This window comes from Fusarium phalaenopsidis (genome assembly GCF_050370095.1).
Source record: "Fusarium phalaenopsidis strain FUZ10S chromosome Unknown contig_32304, whole genome shotgun sequence".
Lineage (NCBI taxonomy): Eukaryota > Fungi > Ascomycota > Sordariomycetes > Hypocreales > Nectriaceae > Fusarium > Fusarium phalaenopsidis.
In genome coordinates this window covers 1,461,741-1,485,432 of record NW_028145404.1, presented here as the reverse complement: position 1 = coordinate 1,485,432, position 23,692 = coordinate 1,461,741, and the positions used below count along the sequence as shown (strand labels likewise).

The window sequence follows — 23,692 nt, the reverse complement described above, 5'->3', positions numbered from 1 at the left end:
AGTTTGACAGCCGCCGCCTGCCGCCATCCATCATCCATCGCCCATCGCCAGTCGACGTCGCCATTCCGCCCCCTGTCCTGTTCAGCAGGAGTCTGTTGTGTGTACCCATGTCATGGCATGTCTCCTCCCGTGTCTCGCGGCTTGGCTTTTTAACCTTTCCGAGCCGTCGCTGCACCCTCGGTGATTGTCGCGTATCATTTCTTCATCTCTCTTGGGGTTGGGCCTGGGCCGCAGACAGAGCAAAGAGGTCCAACATGGAGGAAAACGGCTCCCATGGCTAGCCAGATCTCTAGCGCAATTTCCGGGGGAGGCATAAACGGGTGTGCGCCCACTTCCGAGCGCAGCTAGAGCTTGTCTACCACTCCACCCCCGGCAGACGGAGAGCCATTGGGCAGCAAGCAACCTCTTGTGCTTGCTTGCTGCCGTCCATCCTTTTTCGACCGCCGACAAGAGAGAGATCCTGACGACAGTAGAAAGCCCGCTGAGAAATGGAGGAGGGGAGGGGCGCCGCCTCTGCCCGCGGACGGTCCAATCCGCCGTCCGGCTGTTGATCCAGTTGGCCAGCTCCATCAAGATCCCTGACACCGGGGTCTGGGTTTTTTTCCCTCCTCTTCCTTCCCTTCCCTTCCCTCTACTCTGTCTGGTTCACCTTTCGCTTCCTTCCATTGATGGTGCCAGGTACCTCTCAAACGTTTCTTTTGTGGCTTTCCTTTCCTGCTGGTGTCGTCCAACGAGTGAGATGACAATGGCAAGTTGGCGTCGGCGGAAAAAGAAAGCCAGATGGAAGGATGCTTTGTTTTGCATTGCTGATCTTCGGGTCCCAGACCCAATCCGTCTGTAGTGTAATATCAAGCTGGAGCCATCCGCGGCAGTCGTTGCCTGAACAAGCTTCCTTGCTCGCTCATTGACTTGACTTGACGGCATCAGACGAGCTCTCTCTGCTTTGGCTTTTTCTCCCGTGGTGGCATGGCGCACTAGTACTGTAGGTCCCCCATCCCATCCGTCGTCCCCCTGTTGCTGCTGAAGCTTGACAGAAACGAGGCCCTCCGCCTGTGGTGAGATCATGACGACGCGACGCCCACTCGGCGGCTCCAGAGAAGGATCGCAGCGCGCGTCCAGATCTAACCCAGCATCTTATGACAGCGGCATCATGTCGTATCGTATCCCAACGCCCGGCGTATAGCCATATACGCCCTCTTCGCCCGTGCTACCGTGATGCGGCCAATCGCATTTCATCGCCTTCAGACCTGGTGCTGTAGGGACCGCAGGAGGTGAGCCTTTGATCAGTGCAGTCAGTGCCATGCTGCCCTGCTGCTGCCCTGCCATGGATGCTGCCCTGCCCTGCCCTGTGATGCCATGCCATGCCATGCAACTGCTACCTTGGGGCCGTGTTTGGTCAATGGTTGCTAATCAAGCGCAGCTAGGGGATGGTATCCATCTTTGTTGTCTCTTTGGGCGCCATCTGCCCCTTGCGCTGCCCGATTGAGATCTCATCAGCCGTCGTGAATATGACTGCTGAAGAACAAGACTGGCTGTTGCTTGACCTCGTGCATGCCGTGAGCTTGTCCGTCCTGATGTTTGCTTCTACAGCAACGGGATCAACCTTATCGGCCGGTTGTTTCAAGCCAACCGTGCCCATCAGCTCCCAACAAGACTGACTGACTTGCCGTCTCCCTGTCCGTCCCCATCGCTTCCTCCTCTTTCACTCTCGACAAGACTTTGTGATCTTTTTTTTTTTTTTTTTTTTTTTTTTTTTCATAACCCTAGACGTTAAACCCTGCTCTCCCACAGTCCGCACGCACACAGACACATACACCAAAACATGATCGAGCAAGCAAACGTCCATGCAGACAGCAAGGCCCCCCCCTCCCTCCTCCTCTTCAACAGCTGCTCCACCTCCTCCCTCCCTGCAGCCACTCTATGCTCCTGTGGAGATCAAGCCCTCAGCGGCCTGTGAGAGCGTTCTTACCTCCCCTGCTTGCTGAGAGGGGAGAGGGATCCCCTTGTCCAGAAAGGGAGCCCCCTAACCCCTTTCGAGCCTGGCGCGGGCTTCGGGACGTTTTTCATGTCCAGAGGCTTGCCTCTCCGCCTTTCACGATGCTTCTCTTGCCGCCGGGCACCATGATGAAGGGTGGGTCGCAGAGCGGCACTAGCGGGGGGTGGACGGAACGGAGCGTGTCGATGCGAGGAGCCATGTCGAATCTTGTTAGTGACAAGAGCGGACTTTGTCTGACTCGTCGTTGACCGGGGGAGAGGCAGAGAGATGATAGATGCCCATGCTAATCCTCCCGCTTCTTTCTGCTGCTGCTTTGTCATGATTGCGGACATTGTCTCGATCCTGCTTCAACATGCCCTTTGCCTGTGGATTTACGGGAACAGGACCACCAAGGGGAGCCGGGGCTGTACTGTACGTGCCGGGACACCTTGACTTGGCATCTAACGTGGCTTACGGATACCTGAAGAGCACGAGCCTTCGGCATAGATCCTTTGGCTGCTGCGTCTGCGTCTTTGCATGACACGATAGAGTGAGCCAGACCCGTCAGGGCCAAAGATGAAGTGAGCCTGCGCTCACTCGCGAGCTCGTCTCTTTAAGCGCCCCGATGCAAGCCAAGCAAAAGCAAGAGGACCTGTTTCACGGCCCCCGCCTGCATCCCACGCTTCTGCTGGGAAAGGCGGCCGCAGATCGAGAGGCCCTCGGCTATGCAGGTCGAACCACTGCGTCCCGTTGCTTGTCGACATCAGATGGTGGCGTCGTCTTTGGGGTTCAAAATCTACCTAGCGTCGCTGTCTGTTGTAAGTCTTTTAGATGGTGAGTGTGAGTGTGAGTTTGGGTGATTGGTAATGGCTCAAGTCAAGATCTTTGCTGTTGTTGTTGGGAAATGCGTCTCTCTTTTGTTGATGGATGGACTGACTGTTTGAAATTGCCCAAGAGCGGTTCCGGGTGGTGCAATCTTCCAAACAGTCAACTATGAACTGCCGCGGCTGCCTCTTCTCTTGTTGATTGATGTGCACGCCGCAAGTGCTTCGCTTTGCTTTGCCTTGCTTTGCCTTGCCTGCCTTGCTCCATACGGCAACCATCCCGGAGATATCTCTGCTGAGAAATCCCCGTCTCCGTCTCCATCTTCATCTTCATCTTGTCGCGTCCCTTGTTCATCGTCGCCTGCCGATTAACACTTGGTTCTCTCTCTTTCATCTCCCCTGGTGCAGCCCCATCAGCTTGCCCTGCGAGTGCGCACGCCACCTCGTCTTCCCCCCGGAAACTATTGTGCCGATCATTATCGTGCCTGGTCGAGCCCAAGTCGAGACTTCGCACCAGCCAGACGTGCTCGTAGCCGCGCATCCAGTGCAGTGTCAGCCCTGTCCTTATTGACCCTGTTGTAACCGTCATTCCATGCCGTTACCCGCGTGGTTCCCTCCTCTCTGTTCCCCTCAGCCACTCGAGTCAAGCCCAAATCAACCCGTTGCTCCAAACCTGGTGGGTGGTTGGGCATGAGGCCTGGCTACACATCGATTGCAGTGCGGCGGTCCAAGTTGCCCGGCTCACGAAGCCTCTGACGTTCCCGTGGGGAAGCCCCCCTTCATCTCCGCAAGGTTTTCTTCATCGTTTAACAATGGTCACTTTGACAAGACAGTTAGCATCGTCATGACTCTAGCACAAACCCTGGCAGCCTAGCCCCAACGCACTCGACTGGGGGGGTCAGACGCCCCCCGGCCGGTCAAAGAAGCAAGATCCCGACTGCATCGGGTAGATCAAGCTTGACGGCCTCATAGCATCCGTTCCGCGATCTGCGTTTGGGCCGCCTCGGAGTTGGGTTTGGTTTGAGAGGGGGTCTTGGTCGGGGTCACCGAAGTAAGCTACTCACCAACATCTTCGTCACACAGCTCATGTCCCAGCCCGACTCGCTGCGGCTGATGCTTGACAGACTTGCCGTATACGATGGCCGTTTTGAAAACTTCCGTAATGCTTCGGTGGATAGCGTTACACTAGGCACCGGATTTGGTCAGCAATCACATATTGGCCAAATTACAAGGCTCCGCTCTAGGAACCATGTGAGCTGGGCTCTCTCTCAACTTACAAAGTCTTCAACCGTGCAGCGCGTGGATCGGAGAACAACGGGCGCCGAGTAATCGGGCTGCTTGCCCTTGGGCTTCGTGTACACCCGAACAAGGTTGAGTTTGTCCCACATGGCCTCCATCAGCTCGTCAATGTTCCACCCGTGCTCGGAGCTGATGGGCACGGCGTTGGGGATTCGATACAGCAGATCAAGCTCCTCAATGCTGATCGAGTCGATCTTGTTGAGGCAGTAAACCACGGGAATGTAACTGGCGGGTTACCAATGTCAGCACCTCAGGACCATCTCTACTTCAGGTGTACCAGGTATTAGAGCTCGCCTACCTTCGACTCTTGGCCTCGAGAATGTCGATCAGGTCATCGACGGTGGCGTCACATCGGATAGTAATGTCTGCAGAGTTGATCCGATATTCGCTCATGACAGCCTTGATCTCGCCATGATCGATATGGGTCAGGGGCACTGTGCTCGTGATATTGAGGCCACCCTTGTCCTTCTTCTTGAAGGTGATGTTTGGTGGCTCCTTGTTGATTCGAATTCCGAAGCCCTCGAGCTCCGACTCGATCACCCGCTTGTCCGTCAGGGGCTTGTTCACGTCGAGCACAATGAAGATCAGATGGCACGTCTTGGCGACGGCGATGACCTGGCGACCTCGACCTCGACCATCCTTGGCACCCTCGATAATTCCGGGAAGGTCGATAATCTGCAAGGGGGCGCCTGGTGAGTGCGTGTCAGCCAATCTGCCACAAAGCCCGGGGGGCACGAAGAAGCAACTCTAACAAGCGGCTCGCCAACGGGGTCGGGTATCAAGCCCGCCAAAACGGCCGCAGCCGCTGGGCGGGCGGGACAGAGTGGAGGAGGGGGAAGACAAGTGAAACTAACCGTTATAGACGACCTGTCCGGGCACCGATGTCAGGGTGGTGAACTCGTACGCGGCCGCCTCCGAGTGTTGGCCCGTCAGTCGGCTCATGAGCGTACTCTTTCCCACAGAGGGGAACCCAATGAAGCCGATACTGGCGACACCTGTCCTGGCCACATCGAATCCAGCGCCGCCTCCACCGCCTCCGCCACTGGGGTTCAACAGCTCGCGCTTGAGTTTGGCCAACTTGGCCTTGAGCTGACCCAGATGAAACGACGTCGCCTTGTTCTTCTGGGTCCTGGCCATCTGTTTCCACGGGTTAGAGCCGGTTGGCTGAGATACGGGAAGGTTCGTTGATTATCGTCATCTCGAACACGCCGAGGGAGGGGGGAGTCGATGGGAATCACGCACTTCGGCCTCAATCTCTTTGATCTGGCGGGGGGGTCAGGGTTAGCAAACCTCATCTCGTTCATGGCGCAACTGGTGGCGGTTCGCAGCAACATACCTTGTCCACTGTGGTAGCCATGGTGGCGACTAGCTCCTGCTACGGTATCGGCTTGTTTCCAGGCTGTGTCTGGCCTCAGATCTCGGGTTCGTAGCACAAATCCGCAGTGAGCAAGGGACTTTTGGTGATAATTGAAATGCGTGTGTTGGGAGTCTTTGAGATGGTGGGGTAAATTTTTCTGGCAACCACCACCCACGAGTGGTAAGTGATGTCAGCCAGCGGGGTCTCGGCAGCCAATCAGGGCTCAGGTCAAGTTAGACTTTGGGTATCAACACCACGTTATGAGTTGCCACTCATGGAAGAAGTATTCAGACATTTTGACGTTTGTTGTTGTTTCGTTGATTCTACCGTGCGTACAAGCGCTCATACAGCGGGTTCGAGCCTGTCCAACAGTGTCTTGTTCCAGTAGTAACGTCAAGTGTCCCCCAGCCATTAGCTTGTGTGTACATGACGAGCGTCGTCCTTCTTCCTTACACGCGACACAACCTGTCGCCTTCAAACATCGTCTTCTCAGGTTCTCGGAAACCATCCAACCCATGTACATGACATGACCATTCCCCCAGAAACAGGCCTATATCCCGATCCAATCCTCATGGGTAGATAGATGCCATACCCCTCTTTACCTGTCATCATCCCCATGTCGACGAAGCAATAACCCAGACCATTCCCTGTCTGTGCCTGCGCCGTCCATGGTCGTTACTTGGACAAAGGAAACTTGAAATAGCAGTATAATAACTCTCAACCGTGAATCTGAGACTCAAACCCCATTGGGTGGCTTCAGGTTCAATTTCCGTTAACTCCATTCGTGAGCCCCTCGTGAGCGGTAGTCGAGTTTATCATGCCCTCGGACGACCCTGGCGTCAAAACCCGGATGGTGCCATTCAGTGACTTTTGGCTGATGGGCGATGAATGAATGCCGTTGACAAGAGGCGGGCTTAGGTGGCCGTTAACCAGATGCTCAAGTCCTTGCTCGACGCAGATTCGAGGGTACTCTGGGTCGTCTGGGTGTACTTGAATCAGTCCTCGTCGAGGAACCTTCTTCTCTGGGAACGGTGTGCTGCTCGTCTGTGCGAGTTGAGGCATGTCTTCGCCCACCAAGAGACCACTATAGTAATATTTGGATCGAGGTGCGAAACCATGGAAGCGACCAGCATCTGGATCTTGCTTCCACTTGTTGTTTGTCACCCACCCACGACTTTGCGCCTCGGTCTCCAACAATTCGCGGTATTCCACCGCAAGTTGAACATGACACAGGTGTGGGATATTAGGAACAGTATACATCAGATCCGACACCTAACTCGTATTAGCAAATGACATGTCGCTGGCCATCGTATCACAACATACCTTGACAAAGAACATTTCCATGTCGAGGAACCTCTCCCAGGCTTCCTGCTTGAGCCGTTGTTTCGTCTGGAAACGCAGTTCGGAGGGATCCTCGTCTCCATAGTAGTTGGGAAGTTGACGTCCAAGATCCCAAAGCTTCTCGTCGACGAGGGAGTAGAGACTCCATTCAATTCGCCAAAGAGTAAGTTTAGCCAGGGAGGAGACGGGAACACGTTCCCAAGCCGTGTCTAGAACATCTGTTAGTGAAATCCAGTATTGACTCGGTAAGCAAACTTACATCGCGACAGATTCAGATCCTTCTCGCCGAGAAGAAGAGCAGCATGTGTGTTAAGAACCCATTGCTCGCGCCCTTCGGGTGTTTGGTTGGCTTCTGGTCGGATGGTATCGTAGCGGCAACCTTGCATCCGCTTGAACTTCTCTGCAATAGTAGGAAGCTTGGGGTTGGGGCAAGTATCCAACCATCGAAGAAGAGGGGGCAACTTGTCGAGGCGCGCGCGTTCCTGCTCCTCGCGTATCCGTCGTAGTTCGGCTTCGCGAGCGGCTCGCTTCCTTTCCATTTCCTCGCGGTGTGCTCGGTCTCGGCGCTCCTTTTCTTTTCGTTCCTCCTCCTCGCGTTCACGGCGAGCTTGTTCGGCCGCTTCTCGCTCGAGCTGCTCACGGTGTAGCCTCTCCTCTTCCTCTCGCTGCTTGCGCTCTTCCTCCTCCTTCTTCTTCCGTTCCTCTTCCAGGCGCTTCTTCTCTTCTTCCTCACGGCGAGCCTTTTCCTCGGCTTCACGTCGTTGCTTCTCCTCTTCTTCTCGTCGTCGACGCTCCTCCTCCTTGCGTTTCCGTTCGGCTTCGCGTTCTTCCTCTTGCTTCCGCTTTCTCTCCTGCTCAGCCTCCTCCTCCTTGCGCTTCTTCTCCTCTTCCTCTGCTCTCTTTCGCGCTTCTTCCTCTTCACGCTTCTTCTTTTCTTCGGCTTCAACTCGCTTGCGCTCTTCCTCCTTCTTTCGCGCCTCCTCTTTGCGAGCCTCCTCCTTCTTCCGGGCCTCTTCTTTCTTCTTTGCCTCTTCCAATTCGGCGAGACGCTGCTTCTCTTGCTCAGCTTCCTGGGCCTGTTTGGCCTGCTTGGCCTCCTTTGCTCGAGCAGCCTGCATCTCAGCTTCTGACACAGCTCGAATTGTATCAGCATCCTTCATGTCAACGTCGGTATCTTCTGACTTGACATGGATCAGCTTCTCGGCGCTGCTGGATCGATCCGGTTCCGCGCGATGAGAGTCATGATGTTTTTCCCGTCGATCGTCATCATGCTTCTTGTGATTCGATTTGGATGAGAGCTTGGAAGAATCTTGAAGAGAAGTGGACTTGCGTGGTCGTTCGTCAGAGGATAGCAACTGTTTGGGTCGTTTCTCCTTGGTTTCACCGTCGATACGTCGTCGTTTCAGTGGGACTTCACTATCGTCCTTGTCACCGTTACTGGGTCGATCAGGCGTGGTACTAGCTCGGTGCCTCTTGGCTGACCCGTCGCCGGAAACTGATAAACGATCCCTTGACTCATCTCGCTTGAGAGCCTTGGTTCGGTCATGGTACTTCTCAGACAGTTTCTCGGGCCTGTGCTTGTCGGATGGTTCGTCGTGTCTTGTTTCGTGAGGGCTGGTAGGGTGATCCTTGAGTGATGAGGCGTTGGAGGCCATGCTAGCACGCCGTTGCCTCTCTCGTTCTCCTCGGAGCTCGCCCTTGGACACAAGCTTCCTTCTGGGCTTGACAGTTTCGCCTTCAGACGATACGCCAGCAGCATCTGATTCGGCACGTTTCACCTTGAGCTGCTTGTGAGAAATCGAGGGAGACAGTTCGCGGTCTGAAACATTGATAGAGGGGAGGCGATCTTCCTTTCTGGGACGTCCTGGGCCACGTTTCGGGGGATGGTCATCTCCATGATTGGCGGGTGTGTCTGTTCTTCGCTTTTCCTTGGGACTGGTGAGCTTGGCGCTGCTGAGCTTCTTCTTCGGCTCCGGACTAGAGAGATGCCGTTTTTGTTGCAAACGAGCCTCCTCCTTCTCCTTGGCCTCGGCTCGCCTAGCTCGCTTCGCTTCGCGCTCCTCTCGTTCACCACGCTCACGCTCTCGGTCCCGTCGGCTGGGGGATTTCGTCTTGGCCGAGTCCTTGTGACTCCGCTTGTGCTCGTCGTAAGCATTTTTCAACATGTGTTCTTCTTCCTTCCAGTTCGAGCCTGCCCGACGCCGTGCAATTTCGTAGTAAGTTTCCCCCTTGAAACGCCGTGTTGGATCAAAACCTTGCTGTTCTAAGAGTAGTTCCACAACCTTGATGTTCTCTTGTCCAATTGCTGCTAGTATCGGTGTTGCAAACTCTGGTTGTACGGAAGAAATGGGTGCTGGATCTGGGTTTGCGGCTCCTAAACTTAGTAGCAATTGGATGACAAGATCGTGGCCTCCTCTTGCAGCAGCAACCATGGACTCGGGGTCGTTGAAACCTTCCTTCACTTGCAGGATGCGGGCAACGGTTTCCTCATCTCCACGTCCAGCAGCTTGTCGAAGGGTCTTCTCGTCCAGGGGCATGTACAGCAAATCGTTTCTTGTCTTTTGTGCGCGTACGGTTCCTGATCTGCGACCTTGTTGATTTGTGGCAGGGGAGTTCCGAGGGCTGTCTGGAGCGTGTGAATCCCTTGCGTCATGGGAGTCGTGGTGCGAATGGCGGTCTTCCGAGGTGCGTCGTCGTTCACCTACTCGCTTCCTTGCTGCCATCAAAGCGGCACGAATCTCGTCTGCGTTTTCTGTCTTCTCGCTCACACGATCGACTGGCTCTTCTCCGTTCACGTTGGCTTTTCGAGGGTTGACACCAGCGTCCAGCAAAAGCTTGACCACTCCGAGGTGGCCGTTGTCGACGGCGTCGAGCAGTGGAGTATCTTTATCGTAGTTGACACAGTCCAGATTGCAGCCGGCCTCGATCAAAAGTTTGACAATATCCTCGCATCCATTAATTGCAGCAATTTGCAGAGGCGTATTTCCAGCGTAGTCGGCAACGTTCAGATCCTCTGGCCTCTCCATAAGACGCGTTTTGGCACCCTCGTAGTCCCCTTTGGCACAAGCGCGGGCTAGGAAGGTCTGGCCGTGAGCATCGAGATGCTTTTTGTGTGGCGCCATTCTAGCGGGAGAAGCATTCGTGTCGGCGGTGGCAGGCGTTGCCAGGCTACGAAGTTTGGAGCTGCGAGGGTGGGGACTGCCACTGGCAGAAGATTCGTCCGAGTGGTATTCCGTGGAGTGTAGAGGGGGAGGCAGGCGCCTCTTCTTTTGACCGGAGCCGTTGGAGGAATGTGAGGGCAGTTGGGAGGATGCGCTCCTCCGGTGAGATCGAGACTGTGGGGAAATAGATCGGTTCTGTGATTCATGGTGTGACTTGCCAGAGAGAGCCTTGTGCTCCTTGTGCAGGCGACCCGAGTCGATGCCTACGCTGGTTGTTCGCTGGCGGCGGACCTTGCGACTGTCGGCCTCGTCGTCGGATTCGAGCCTTGAGCCCTTTCGCTTGTGTGGCACCAGGCGCTCGGTAGATTTTAGTTTGTCACGAATAGACGTCTTAGAGGGCCGAGGGCGAGAGTGTTCAGAGTCGGAAGATGAGTGGGGGTCGTCGGAGCGGCGACGGTGTTGACGCCGGTGTTGCGGTGGGGACGCAGGCGCAGAGCTCAAACCACTCGACGCCGCATCTTTGCCCCGTGACTGCTTTTCGCGTTCGAGATGGGCCGACAGACGCTTCTTTTTAATAGGGTCGCCGCGGGCAATGATCGAGGATTGATTTTTTTCGAGGTCGTGAGGCGGACAACCGGCCGCCTGGATGGTCGACTTGGAGGCGTCGCCATCGCCATCGCCATCGCTCTTATCCTCCTGCCTCACCTTGCGGGCCTTTGAAGGGGAGTGGCCATCTTTACCAGGCAGAACGATTGTTTCGGCGTCAGAGTCGCGGTCCTCGGGACCATCTGCATCGGGCGCCGACGAAGAATTCGCATGTTGACGAGGTTCCTTGTCCTTATCAACGGGCTCGGAGGGCTTGGGGCTTACAGGCGGCGGCGTCGACTTGGTGGTTTCGGGCTTGGGGTCGGGCCGCCGAGGTTCATCGCCAGCAGGCCTCGTCTGGTCGGACTGGGCAGCATTCTGCGCATCCATGACATTTACCTGCGAGGACGGCCAGCGACTACCACCATTCTGGTGATGGATGACCAGGACGACGACGATGGGGGCGATTGATTCGCACGGATGAGACAAAAGGGGGAACCCCTATCGACGACGACAACCGAGGACAAGGTGCGGGTGCGGGCGCGGCACACGAGATGGGATTTGGTGAGGCGTCGAGAGCGAGCGAGAGAGGACACGGGCGCCGGTGACACGAGGAAAGGCGGAAAAGGACAGACAGCGACACGTATTCAACAGAGATCCGGCGAGCGTTGAAGGTTACGGGGAACAGAGTTCGAGGGATCGGAGTCTCGACAGGAATCGGGCGGTCGGGTCGCAGGCGGTATACGAGGATGAATGATGATGGATTGTTTTGGAGATGAGATGCTGAAACCTTGTTTTGCTGAATGGATGACTGAGAGCGACGGGGAACTCCCCAAGCCGAGAGCGAAAAGAGTCTGTCCGTCCCCTTTGATGGCCAGCGGCGATGTGATTGGACGGTTCTGTGCTTGGGTATTCGTACTATGCTCTGTTAAGACCTACGGCCGCCCACAAGGTGCTGACCGCACTCAATTACGGCAGACGAATGAGCGGCGCCATAGGCACTTGAGGCCAAGGGAGGCAATAATAAAGGGTCCAGGCTCCTGGGGGCGAACATAAGAATGCGTCTCTCCCGTCACGATCCTTGCCCAGAACGCGTCCGGCTTTTTTTGACGGCTGCCTCTCAAGTCCCGGTCTTTTGGCGCCCGGGGGGGCAACTCTAGGTCTCCTCTCCAGCGCGCTTTTAGTGGGTTTAGCAGCCACCGGGCCCCAACCACCCTTGCGATAATGGCACCTGAAGATGACACCTTGATCCATCATCTCGACGGCACAGGGACAAGGCCAGGCAAGAATCAAATCAGTTCATGCTCGGGGGTTTGCTAAAGAGGAGCAAGCGGCATTTTTTCAATGTTACAAACTGGCTTCCTTTGTCCCGTCCCTGTCCTCCTCTTTCAAGGCTCTCCAGAAGATCGTCCTTTCTTCATTTCTCCCCCCCGCCGCTGCAGCGCACGTGTACATGCATATCCGTAGTGCGCCCACAGCTTCAGGCAACCACTCGCACTCGGCCTCCAATATTCTCCACTCTCATTCAACAATCCTTGCTGATCCCTGGTCGAAACACCGCCTGGCGCCATCACCAAGACTGACTCTGACCCCTCGATCCTCATGAAACAACCCAACCGTACGGAGTGTGGCATCTACAAATTGCAGGGATTCATGCCAGTGCAGTGCAGTGCAGTGCGTGCTTGCTTGATTAATTCATTCTGCGACCCAACAGCAAGAAAAATCCGACATGATGGATGCATCTACCTCTTCTTCTGGCCATAAAGACGATGCCACCAATGGGTTTTCACTTCCACCTTCCCTGGACCACGCCAGGATCACCACTCTACCTCAGACGGCGTATTACATCCCAGACTTCATAAGCGAGGAAGAGGAGCGAATGATTTTGGATAAAGTGTGTAGCTCGGCCTGGACGATATTCATGCCTCATGACTTAACGATACCCCTTAGATCTCGATTGCCCCCAAGCTGAGGTGGAAGCAGCTCACCAAACGTCGTCTTCAGACGTGGCCCTCGGATCTCGTCAACAACAAGCTTCTCGACGCTCCGCTACCTCCTTGGCTCGAGACTCCCGTGGCATCTCGCTTGCTATCACTTCCGATCCAGGGTTCCGAACCTGGACACATCTTCGCCCAGAGTCCTCATAAGAAGCCCAACCATGTTCTCATCAACGAATATCCACCTGGTATTGGCATTATGCCGCATAAGTTGAGTACACGACAATCCGCGGTCCCGTTGCTACGGTATGCTCATCTTGCGTAGGATGGATCCGCGTATTGGCCTGTCGTTTGTACGGTGAGCCTTGGTGCCAGCTTGTGCTTGAACCTGTACCGCAGCAAGGAGGATGGCGCCCTTGATCCCGAGCCCGCCTGGAGGATCCTACAAGAACCTCGTAGCCTTCTCATCACGACTGATCAGCTGTATACCGACTACCTCCACGGTATTGCCGACATTGAGGAGGACACCGACCTCAGTGCAGACACCGTCGCCAACTGGGACCTCCTCCGCGACGCCGATGCCTATGCCAGTGGTCGGAACATCCGCCAGACCCGTACGAGTCTGACGTACCGAGATGTTCTTCAGGTCTCCAAGGTTGCGAACAAGCTCGGCATGTTCCTCAAGCGATGAACGATGTGGGCGCTCGAGTGAGCCTAGAATACGAGAGGGATCATTGTCCACCTCTTGGCCACCTTGTCCGCCCCAAACTTGTTGGCCATCCACTTCCTCGTGCCGTGTGCTGTGGCGCCCAGGTTCACAGCCACGAACAAGAGTCCGCATAGGACCGTTTTGTTGAGGAGCTGGCCTGGGGGCGCGGCAATCCAAGCAATGGCGACGTACAAAAGGCATTCGCAGGTGTAGTGTGGACAGACCAGATATTCAAACCACCCTTCGCTTGGAAGCGTGTACTTTTTGAGGCTTGCCAGGTACCTATGGCATTGGTTCTGCTTGAGGCATGCCACAACGTACAGGGCCAGGGCTGTCGGCACCTTTCGCGGGACTTGGATGGGTTGGTTGGGTGAGTCCCAGGATGCGAGAATTGCGCCTACGTCTTGTCAGTTTCGAAAAGCGAGTTTTTGCATATTGGTGACATACTGGAGCCCTCGATCCAGACAGCGACGCTCATTGCGGTGTAGTATCCAAGCCCGAGCGCCCAGTGAACAAACCACATGGGCGAGGATCCCGGCTTTGACACGCATAAACTCTCATAAAGCCGTCTCGAGCCCTGCAATGCCATGAATAACCAGGCCACGAATACCTGTTCCAGACTCATCGATGACTCTTGGGGTCTATCTTGCAGGGTCGCAATCGTCCTCATGACTGAGCCCCTCTGGATATACTGCCAAGCCCAGAAAGCAGAAAAGGACACTGATATGATGTAGAAGTGCAGAAACCACGAGTGAGGTACTTGTCCGTAGTTTGTCAGGGTCTTGAGGAATGACCTGACTGCTTTGAAACTCTGCTTTGGTGCTTCCGGCTTTCCGCTTGCTTGCTTCGCATCCTTGGGTCGTCGAGGGCCATAGTCCAGGAGAGCGCTGCGGACATCCTGCGGCAGAGCTTGGATGAAGAGGATGAGACCGGCCGAGAGGACAAAGAAGCTTTGACACCACTGCGCCGGCGTCAAGGACGACGCGATGTCAATTGACCTCTGTACCAGATCCATATTTAGCTCTGTGCTGAATTGACGGTGTTATAGAGAGAGAAGGAGTTGGCCAAGGTGAAGAAGTGAGGGAGCATGTGCTTAAACTGCCGAGGCGTCGCGTTGTTCTCTTGTCGTACAGTGTCAATTACGCGTCTTTATGCTTGTGGGCCAACGCCTGCACTGTACTGGCACGGCACATCACCAGCTTCCACTACTACAGCATCTATGGTCAAATAGTAATTCTCCGTCGGTGTTTATATGGTATCATAGCTCAAGATAATCCGCTGATGAGAGAGCTCGATGAATGCATTGTCGGCGCTGTATGATTCCATATTTAGAGTCACAATCTGATCACGTTGTTGCGACCAACCATATTGGGTATTCTAGACAGCCACCATAATCAATCCACCTTATGACAGCATAAGCCGACGGGGAAGCAAAGCTAAATAAACCATGAAATTACCAGACTCGAGCTTTTCGCTGTGTTCATGACTGAGTATGGAATTGGCTCTTCACAGCAAGACGATCCTACTTACCCTATACACCTAAGCCGACCTATGGCCTCGGGTTCGGAGATCAAATAGTTGTTACAACTCTCGGCGTCTAATAGGATGAATCAGGAGAAGTTTGATGCTTAGCAGTTCTAAAATAGGGGGCCGGATCGGTCACGTATAATATTGAGCATACGATACTCCTCCTAGTGCTACATTGAGAGCCGGGCATACGGATGGTTAACAGTCACTGAGAGAAAGACAGGTGGGCATTAACGAAGAATGAAGAGAAGAGAGAACAGAGAAGAGCCAAAACGGTGTTATGTCTAGTACCTTCATTATAATATATCCGTGCTATACTTCTAGCACACCTCATATGTGTACGGCCTGGTCTCTCGGACTCAGGGGCTGACGGAACATGTGAACTTGGACTCTCAACCTAGTCATCTTCTCTCATGTAGCTACCTATAGAAGAACAGGTTAAAGTTATCAAAGTCGTAAGAATAAGAGTCAGACCCAGTCACAGTCACGATAGTCAAGTATAGCCAGAGTGATAAACCAATGCAGCCTCTATTGTAGCGAATGACAGTCTAAACAAGCAATTCTAACCCAAACGAGTGTGTGTCTAGCAAATCCATGCAATGCAACCCAATCTAGAAACAAAAGACAATCAAAAACCAAACTAGACCAGACCCCTTGAAACCGTTCTATCCCATGCCCAAGCCGGAACCCCATGCACCTCTCCTTTTATCGATGGATACCCAAGTAGGTACTGTAGGTAGACAGGTAACTTATGATCAGCTGTAGGCAGCTTAAGCACCGGTACCCCACTTCTGGCAGCGGGAGGCGGCGTTGACCTGGGCGTTCTCGCCGAGGCAGTCCTGGTACTGGACGTAGCACTTGGTCTGGGCAGACTGCCAGCCGTCGTTGCCAAAGATGTTGAACCAGCGAGGCTCGATGCCAGACTTCTCGAGGGCGCGGCGGTGGAAGTGGGAGTGGCCACGCTTGTAGTTGCCACCGTTGAGCTTCTTGCAGCTCTGCACGTAGACGTTGTTGCACTGGTCGTACTGGGTCTTGCAGGCGTCGGAGCAGGCGTTGCTCTGCTGGTTGCGCTGGTAAGACTTGCACGAGCGGGAGTCATCATCGGTGTAGAGCTTGAAGGGCTTCTGGGTGAAGTCACTCTTCAGATCGTTGCAGCCGACGAGGGGAAGCTCAATGCCCGCAACAGGGTTGCCAGGACCATAGCCGTAGGAGCGAGAAGAGGGCTGCTGGCAGATGTTGGTAGGCTGAGGAGCACAAGAGGTGGAAGAAGCAGGAGGGACAGTGCTGCTGGTGGTGGTTGCAGCGCAAGGGAAGACAGAGGTGGTAGTCTTGACAGGGTTGCCGCCAACAGGCTGGTTCTGCTTCATGCAGCCGCTCTTGTTGCAGCTACGGCCACGGGAGCAGGTCGAGGCACAGAAGCCCTGGACACCGTCGCACCACTTGGAGAAGTTGAAGCAGTCGAGAACGTTGGGCCAAGCAGCCTTCTGGAAGCAAGAGGCGATATTCTTGGCGCAGGTGTTGTAGGCGGTCTGGCAGCTGTCCTGGTCCTGGAAGTCGGGGACCGAAGGGGCACACCAGCTGCCGACCTTGTACTCGCAGTCGTTGGGGACGACAATGGTAGCAGTGCACATAGGGCCAAGGGTAGTACAAGAGGAGGAGGAAGAGGTGGTGACCCGAGAGGGGTTGGTAGACACCTGAACAGGGGCAGTGGTGCTAGTGCTTGTGCTCAAGGTCGAAGTGCTCGAGGAGCTAGTGCTAGCAGCTGCAGCGCTGGAACTAGAGGACGAGCTGGAAGACGAGCTGGCGGCAGCACTGGACGAGGTGGTGGTGGTGGTGGTGCTACCTCCGTTTCCGTTGTTGTTGGTAGACGAGCTAGAGGCAGCAGCAGCACTGGAGGAAGAGAAGCTGACAATGGAAGAGCTGGAGATGGTGGAGACGAGCGAGGGAAGAGCGGACGAAGAAGAAGAAGACTGCGAAGAGCCGGGCTTCCAACCACAAGGCTGAAGAGACTGAAGGTCGGTAGAGACAAAGACGCTCAGACGACTGGGACCACCACACTTGAAGGTGCTGTCACCGTTGCAAGGCATGCTGCAGTCCGCAGGGTCAGCCTTGGCGGTGTCGTTGGCCAGAACGTTGCCGCAGTAGCACTCGCCACCGTACTCGATACCAGCCAGGGGGAAGCCCTGGTCAGAGCAGGCGTTGAGGCACTTGGTGACAGTCATGGTAGAGCCATCCATGCTCATACCCCAGGTCAGGGCGCGGCCCTTTGGGGAGTTGTCAGTGTAGCAACCGAGGGGCTGGTAGTCAGCGATGACCTTGAGAGCGCCGCCGAGGATGGTGGTGGTCTTGAAGGTAGGGTCCTGCCAGATAGAGAGCTCCGAGTCGCCGCCGCAAGTCTGAGTGCTGTTGCCGCTGCAGGGGAGGTCGCACTGGTCCTCGGTGAGCTGGGCACCGCTGACAGTAGAGCCGCAGTAGCAGACGCCCCAGTACTTGAGACCGGCGTAGCGGAAACCGTTGCCCTTGCACTCGGCGACACACTTCTCGACGGTCATGTTGTACTGATTCTGGCCGGAGCGGTAGATGAGGGCGCTGGTGGAGGTGCCTTCAACACCATCCGTGTAGCAACCAGAGTAGACGAAAGGCTGGAAGGGGTCCAGGCAGGGAGGGAACTCAATGTGAGTGGCAGAAGCGACGCCGGCCAGTGCGAGAGCCGCACCGGCGACGATGGTTCGAAGAGAATGCATGTTGTTGATATCAACCAGTGAACGGATGTCGAGGGCTGTGAATGATTTGTTGTTGTAGCAAGTGTTTGATGGTGTTGCACGCCCCGATGGCGTTTGAAGGCGATAAAAGAGTCTTAAAGAGAGTGGTGCCTGGGGGCAAGCAAGGACAAAAGAGGGAATGTAAAAGTTTCAAGAGAAGAGAGTGTGAGAGCGGGCTAACTGCTTGAGAAGCTGCTGTTTGATGATGAGAGGAGAGGTTGTGACCCTGGACGGGAGGAGACAAGGTTATTTATCCTCATGCCAGGGTCGACGATCGTGATGAAAAGACTCTCTCCGTCTCTTGCAGATCAGATCTCGAACGCCCATCTAGCAAGCCATGGACTCAGGGACCGGAAGTCCCGTCCTCCCCCACAGTGCCACGAGAGAGCCATGGTCGAGGTCCAGGGGCGCCTCGAGGCGACGATGAACCCGCTTGCCCGCCCAGCATGGCAAGGTCCCGAGTCGACGGGTGGCTCACCAGGACGCTGTTCCTAGAGCGAGAGCCGTAGACAGACGCCACGAGTCGCCGAAAGCAGACAAAGGATCGAGTATCACGACATGCGGAACGACTCCACTGGCGGGGGCGAGACAATCCGATGGGGCTCGATCAAGCTAGCCAGAGATGCCAGTGGTGGACAAGACAGAGAGAGGGCTTGCCGGCCCAGAGCCTTGGGACAAACCGAGTAAGCGAGAGATGCTGAGGCTTGAGAAGCTGACAAAAAGTGACGGACCCAAAAGGCTGAAGTCTGGAGCACGTGGAGATGCCAAGGGTCCAGGCATGCCCCGATGGCTGTCGGCTCCCGGAAGAGCTCTGAAGGGTGTCCCTGGTGTCCCTGCATGATTGTCACCCTGTTCCTGCAACGCGAATGCAGGTACCCTTCAAGCGCCATCATGGGGCCTAGGGGCGAGTAGTGACACCGAGGGCCCGAAGCCAAAGCCAAGCAAGGCCACCGTGAGTCCTGGACTAACAGCGTCCGCTTGGTACGACTGTCTGGTCTGCAACTTGCTAGTCACAAGAAGCAATGTGGCTACAATGCCATCACTGTAAGAAACTCACTCGACATATCTCCTCGACAGGTAAACCAGGGCGAAGATCCTCACAGATCCCTGTAAAACATCCCGTCTTCCCGAAACATAGATCTGGGTCTACACCTGGATCATATTCCAAATTGCCCCAACGGGCATTTACCTTCAGGTCGGGCCCTTGATAGAGTGCCAGAGCTCTGTTAGCTCCATCTCGAGTCCGTACGAGCATACCAGGAGCTTTCTCTCTCTTTCGTCTCCTCCGGCCCTAGGCCCAGCACTTGCTGTTCATCTATTCGGGGATAAGACACCACAGTGGTCCCTTTGTTGCCGGCTCCGATCAGCAAGCAGCTGATTCATCTTGAACCAACGTCTGACGCCGGAAAACCCTTACCACCAGGATCTAGATGTCCACCGTCCGGGTTGACCGGCTACGTTGAGCGGCCGGATCTGGTCAAGGCTGAGGGACAGCAAAAAAACGCTTTTAGGTTGGCAGCCTCTGCGCGTTAGTCCGTTTAGCTGGGAAGCCACGCGAGAGAGTTCCTGTATCTCCCTTTCCCTTTCTGGGAATGTCTGGCTTGAGACCCTCGTCATTCGGCGATTGTAAAGAGGTTATGCTTTGTACTTGAGGTTATGTTGGTGTGGCTCGTGTAAGGTTTCAGGGGCGCGTCGCTCACGTGATTGACTCTAGACTTACACGAGCCACAGGGTAAGACCTCCATCTCGATACTTCACGTTGGAGATCGGTAACACACAATAATGTTTTGAGAGAGAAAAGAAAGCTAAGGAGCCGTATGATTAAGATCAGAGTAGTAAATCGAGCCACAAAGACCGATGACACATGACACAGACCTGGGCTAGCCCCATGTACCTGGTCTGACAGCTCGAGGCTACCCACCAGCGAGCACTGATATTGAAGAAGTCTGACGCCTCAAAGCACATCGGTTCCAGCTGAAGCACTGCTTTGACACCGCCACAGGTCTCCTTTAGCTCCGATACTACCTCTCATGACATGTCTTTTCTCATCGAACTGTAGAAGGGTTTCCGTCGGACGGTCCGCCTGGCGCTTTGAAGCCGTTGAAGTTTTCAGGAACCAAACTCTCGCTAACTTGTGCTGCATTTTCTGCCAATCCCATACTTTTCGATGCCCACCACTAGGTCTTGATTCCTCCTAAGTGGCTACTGCGTTGCTGCCACCAAGGACAGACACTGGATGTTCTGGGCCCTCATGATGGTAGCTGATACAGGGCTAACGTGACAAAGTAAAACTCGCCTGATCCAGACTCATATACAAGGCACTTGAATAGGTCATCAAGCTCTTCAGCCAGTGGCTACCTCCCTCATCGACCAACATTAAGTTCAAAGACTCACTCTTTCAGCCATCGACATCTAATTTAGCCACGATATCAACCTCTTCACGTGGAACTCAAATCATGGCGTCTGCCTTCGCGAGCAGTGTAAGGCTTTTCGTCCAACGACACAATCAACAATCGAGACCTTAGATATCCAAATAGGATCATGAAACATGTTGCTCGTATGCTGAATCACATCGAATAGATACCTACGTACTGCTTTTCCTCCATTCCAATCTCTGATTCGCTCAATCCTCAAAACGACGGATTAGACTGAGCTCTAGAGTACATTCATCTCCATGTGCAACCAACCAATCCCTTAAACGCCGATGCGAATCGCAAACAATGCATACCCGGCTGCGTCCTCCCCCAATTTAAGCCTTGTTCCTCAGATGAGGAGGAACCCACTTGCCAGGTGCCCGCGTTGCTGGCAGAGGCTCGGCAGGAGGAGCAGGGGACTGCTTTCGGTTCTCCTCGCCACGTCCCTCACCACGTCCCGAGTCACCACGGTCCATCGGCGCACCGCCCCGAGGAGCGAAGCGAGGGGGAGGAGCGGAAGGACCGGCATCAGCCCCACCGTTACCGCCCTTGGCCGCCTCACGGTCACGCCAGCTGGGCCTGTTGCCAGAGCCAGCAAGCTGCAGTCGGGGAGGACCACCAGCAGAGGGGCGGTCGTTGGACTCGGCCCTCTCCACGGGAGGTCCACGGGCAGGGGGAGGGGCGTCGCCACCCTTGTTGGCCTCGCGGTCCCGCCACTTGCCGGCACCGAAGACGGGTGGCCTTCGGCCCTCGCTCAGCTCTGCACGCTCCGCACGCTCCGGACCCCGAGAGAAGGTAGGTGGTCCCCGTTCCTTCTCGGCCTTGCGACGGGCCAGAGCCTCTTCCTCGCGTCGCTGTTGAAGGGCAGCCTTCTCCAGCATCTCTTGACGCTCCTTTTCTCGCTGCTCCTTGAGCTTGGCGAGCTCCTCCTTACGTGCCTCCTCCCGGCGGCGCTGCTCCTCCTTCTCGCGGGCCGCCTTCTCTTCGGCCTCGCGGAGCTCGCGCTCCTTCTCCTCGCGCTCGCGCTTCTCGCGGAGACGTCGGTCGCGGACCTCCTTCTTACGGATGGAAATCTGCTTCTCGAGTTCTCGCTCAGCATCACGGCGGCGCTTCTCAAACTCATCACGACGACGCTCATGGAGCGAGTCGCGGAAGGACTCGTACTGGGGCACCAGGCGGCTAAGTCGGTGCTTGAGCTCGACACTCTCCTTGTGCTTCTGCTCTGCGTCCTTGAGGGTCTGGGCCTTGACCTTCTCATAGATGGCGCGGTCCTCCTCGATCTGCTTGGCATGGTCCTCGTGCAACTTCTTGGCCTCCTCCTTACGGAAGGCACGTTCAAGATGGTCAAGTCGCTTGCCAGTGATGCGAAGACGCTCGTTGACGTCGTTCTTCTCCCGCTCCAGCTGGGCCAGCTTCATGGCACGGAGACGGTTGCTGTCAAGGTTGTCAAGATCCTCAAGGTCGATGTCAATAGCCTTATCGCCCATCTTGAGGTCAGCAATCTGCTTCTTGAGCTCCTCCTTGCGAACACGGTCACGCTCGGCCTTGAGACGCTTGGCTTCACGCTCCTTCTGCTCGGCAGCAAGTCGCTTGTCCTCGGCCTCCTGCAGAGCCTGCTCGCGGAGTCGCTTCTGGCGAGCATTCTCCTTCTCCTTGCGAGCCTGGATCTCGGATGCCTCCTCCTTGCGCTTCTGAATGACTTCCTTTCTGGCGAGGATCTCCAGATGCTCCTGCTCAGCACCAGCCTTGGCACGGGCAAGAGCGGCGGCGCGGGCCTCAAGGCGCTCCTTGTTGAGGCTGGGATCAATGTAGTGGCAGGTAGTAAAGAGAGACTTGGCAAGACGAGTGAGCTGGGAACGAACAATCTCGGAGGGAGTGCTCTGGAGACGCTGAACAGTGCCGGTCTCAGACTCGGCAGATCCAGCACCGGATCCGCTGTGGCCAGCCTTGGAGGACGAGAAGACGTCATTGTCGAAGCTAAGAACGCCTGTGGCATGGTCCATGCGGATAGAAAGATCACCCTTCTTGTTACCGTTCATGATGAACTTCTCAATAGTGCCACGAGTGACCTGGTAGGGCTCGGGGAACTGGGCCAGGCTCTCAACGAAAGAGAGGTCAACAGTTTCGTAGACCTGGGAAAGCTGCTGGAAGAGACGGGTAAGGATGACCTGCTGGAGAGGAAGAATGTACTTCTCCATCTCAGCATCGGCACCAATCTTGGTCAGGATAGGAGAGATCTTCTGGCAAATGGACAAGGGATGGAAGTCAACCTCAAGGATGTTGTACAGATCTCGGATCTCGGGGCGAGCACGCTGAAGGAGGGACTTGGAAAGGGCATCCCGGAAGAGTCTGGCACGGGTGGGAGCCTGGGACATGCCAAGGAGGTGAGTCAGGCGGGAGTTCTTGTTCTTTCGGGCCTCGTCAAAGTCAACCATGGCACCGCGAGATCGCGAGGTGCTGATGACAGGGATGGCGAGGGCGGAGAGAAGGACGAAAGAGGCAGCCTTCTGGAGATCGGCCTCAGACGCAGGGGGGTTGTCGGACTTCTTGCCCTGGCCACTGGCAACCAGGACGGAGGACTGACGGAGGAGAGTGTAGTATCGAGACCAAGCAGCAGCGTGGAAGAGATAGTTCTCGCCGACGAGGAAGATTCGGGTGAGCTTCTCGTAGTAGTTGGCCATCATGACGTTCTTGGGGGGTCGCTTGCTGAGGTTGAGCAGGGTGTGGATGTCTTCAACACTTCGGAAAGCCTCCTGCCAGAGCTCGAGCTCGACGGCAACGTTAAGCTGCTGGAAACGGGTCTCAAGGTGTCGCTGAAGAGTGTCTGGGTCGCTCAGGTTGATGGCATGCATCTGCGACGAGTACTTGGCCGCGGTCTGGACATGGTTGCGGAGCAGCTCGCAGAGACGTCGGAACTCGGTCTTGCGAGTGTACTTGAGGCAGAAGTCGAAGGCCTGGGTAGCGGTGCTCTGGTAGAGGATCTCCAGGCGGGCGTTGTTTCGGAGAATGTCGAGGACAGTTCGGTAGGCCTCCCAGAGGAACTTGAGCCAGGGAGTGACGATCGCCCGGTCTGTGCGGTCTCGGGACTGTTCACCAGAGACGGTGGCAAGGAGGATAGACTCGGGAGTCTCACTGGCCTCGAGATCGTCGACGCTGGAGGTGGCGGCGGTAGCCTCAATGCTCTCCTGGACCTCATCGGCCTTTTGCTGGGCGGCGGTGACCTTTTGGACGGCGAGCTCGATGAACTTTTTCAAGACCAGCTGCACATGCCGATGTTAGCGCCGAATATCTGACAAGCAAACAGCGGTCCGGGCGAGACCGGAGTTTAGACACGCACCTCGATGGTAGCAATATTTGTGTTTTGGGAGATGTTCTTGTACTGGTAGAGAGCATCCTTGGCAAGCTTGCCCTTCTTCTGCTCGACGGAGAGCTCGACGAGGAGGAGCATCACAGGCTCCAGCGAGACGATGGGAACATTTCGGGAGCGCTTGCTGGTGATGTGCTCGTGCAGCAAGGTCAGGGCCGCGGGGGCCTGGCCAACGCCAATGAGCTCGTTGGCGCGCTTCAGGACATTCTCGGGCTTTTGGTGCGGCGGAGGAGGCTATCAAAGACGACAGGTTAGCATCATGACGAAAACATAGTGCGGGAGGGAGGGGTAAAGATTTCTGGGGATAGGGTTGTCCGCCTCACGGCGACCCGGGACAAAGGAAGGCATCGCGTACCATGCTGGGCAACCTCCTCTACGATATGACTTGACGGAGAGAGGAGATTTATAAGTGATCCGAGATCGATCGCAGCCTG

At 55.6% G+C, this 23,692-nt stretch overlaps 6 protein-coding genes across 6 annotated transcripts; 1 reads left to right on the top strand and 5 right to left on the bottom strand.

Moving 5' to 3' along the window:
- Window positions 1-3,598: 3,598 nt before the first annotated feature.
- On the bottom strand, window positions 3,599-5,455 carry LRP88_09759 (GTP-binding protein RBG1; the record flags this gene model as incomplete). Its single annotated transcript, XM_083246237.1, has 7 exons — window positions 3,599-3,618; window positions 3,864-3,984; window positions 4,077-4,323; window positions 4,397-4,787; window positions 4,953-5,235; window positions 5,341-5,361; window positions 5,435-5,455. The coding sequence occupies 7 exons, from the start codon at window positions 5,453-5,455 to the stop codon at window positions 3,599-3,601; spliced, it is 1,104 nt and encodes a 367-aa protein (XP_083097350.1).
- A 762-nt stretch (window positions 5,456-6,217) lies between these two features.
- On the bottom strand, window positions 6,218-10,932 carry LRP88_09758 (ankyrin repeat domain-containing protein; the record flags this gene model as incomplete). The annotated part of the gene is made up of 5 exons (XM_083246236.1): window positions 6,218-6,727; window positions 6,779-7,005; window positions 7,056-7,688; window positions 7,744-7,794; window positions 7,845-10,932. 5 exons carry the CDS (start codon window positions 10,930-10,932, stop codon window positions 6,218-6,220), a joined length of 4,509 nt encoding a protein of 1,502 aa, XP_083097349.1.
- A 1,342-nt stretch (window positions 10,933-12,274) lies between these two features.
- Window positions 12,275-13,170, top strand: LRP88_09757 (uncharacterized protein; the record flags this gene model as incomplete). Its single annotated transcript, XM_083246235.1, has 4 exons — window positions 12,275-12,436; window positions 12,493-12,749; window positions 12,805-12,828; window positions 12,879-13,170. The coding sequence occupies 4 exons, from the start codon at window positions 12,275-12,277 to the stop codon at window positions 13,168-13,170; spliced, it is 735 nt and encodes a 244-aa protein (XP_083097348.1).
- A 23-nt stretch (window positions 13,171-13,193) lies between these two features.
- On the bottom strand, window positions 13,194-14,203 carry LRP88_09756 (putative polyprenol reductase; the record flags this gene model as incomplete). The annotated part of the gene is made up of 2 exons (XM_083246234.1): window positions 13,194-13,585; window positions 13,636-14,203. The coding sequence occupies 2 exons, from the start codon at window positions 14,201-14,203 to the stop codon at window positions 13,194-13,196; spliced, it is 960 nt and encodes a 319-aa protein (XP_083097347.1).
- A 1,282-nt stretch (window positions 14,204-15,485) lies between these two features.
- Window positions 15,486-17,459, bottom strand: LRP88_09755 (WSC domain-containing protein; the record flags this gene model as incomplete). The annotated part of the gene is made up of 2 exons (XM_083246233.1): window positions 15,486-16,527; window positions 16,585-17,459. 2 exons carry the CDS (start codon window positions 17,457-17,459, stop codon window positions 15,486-15,488), a joined length of 1,917 nt encoding a protein of 638 aa, XP_083097346.1.
- A 2,767-nt stretch (window positions 17,460-20,226) lies between these two features.
- LRP88_09754 (Eukaryotic translation initiation factor 3 subunit A) lies at window positions 20,227-23,616 on the bottom strand (the record flags this gene model as incomplete). The annotated part of the gene is made up of 3 exons (XM_083246232.1): window positions 20,227-23,151; window positions 23,229-23,492; window positions 23,614-23,616. 3 exons carry the CDS (start codon window positions 23,614-23,616, stop codon window positions 20,227-20,229), a joined length of 3,192 nt encoding a protein of 1,063 aa, XP_083097345.1.
- Window positions 23,617-23,692: the final 76 nt, after the last annotated feature.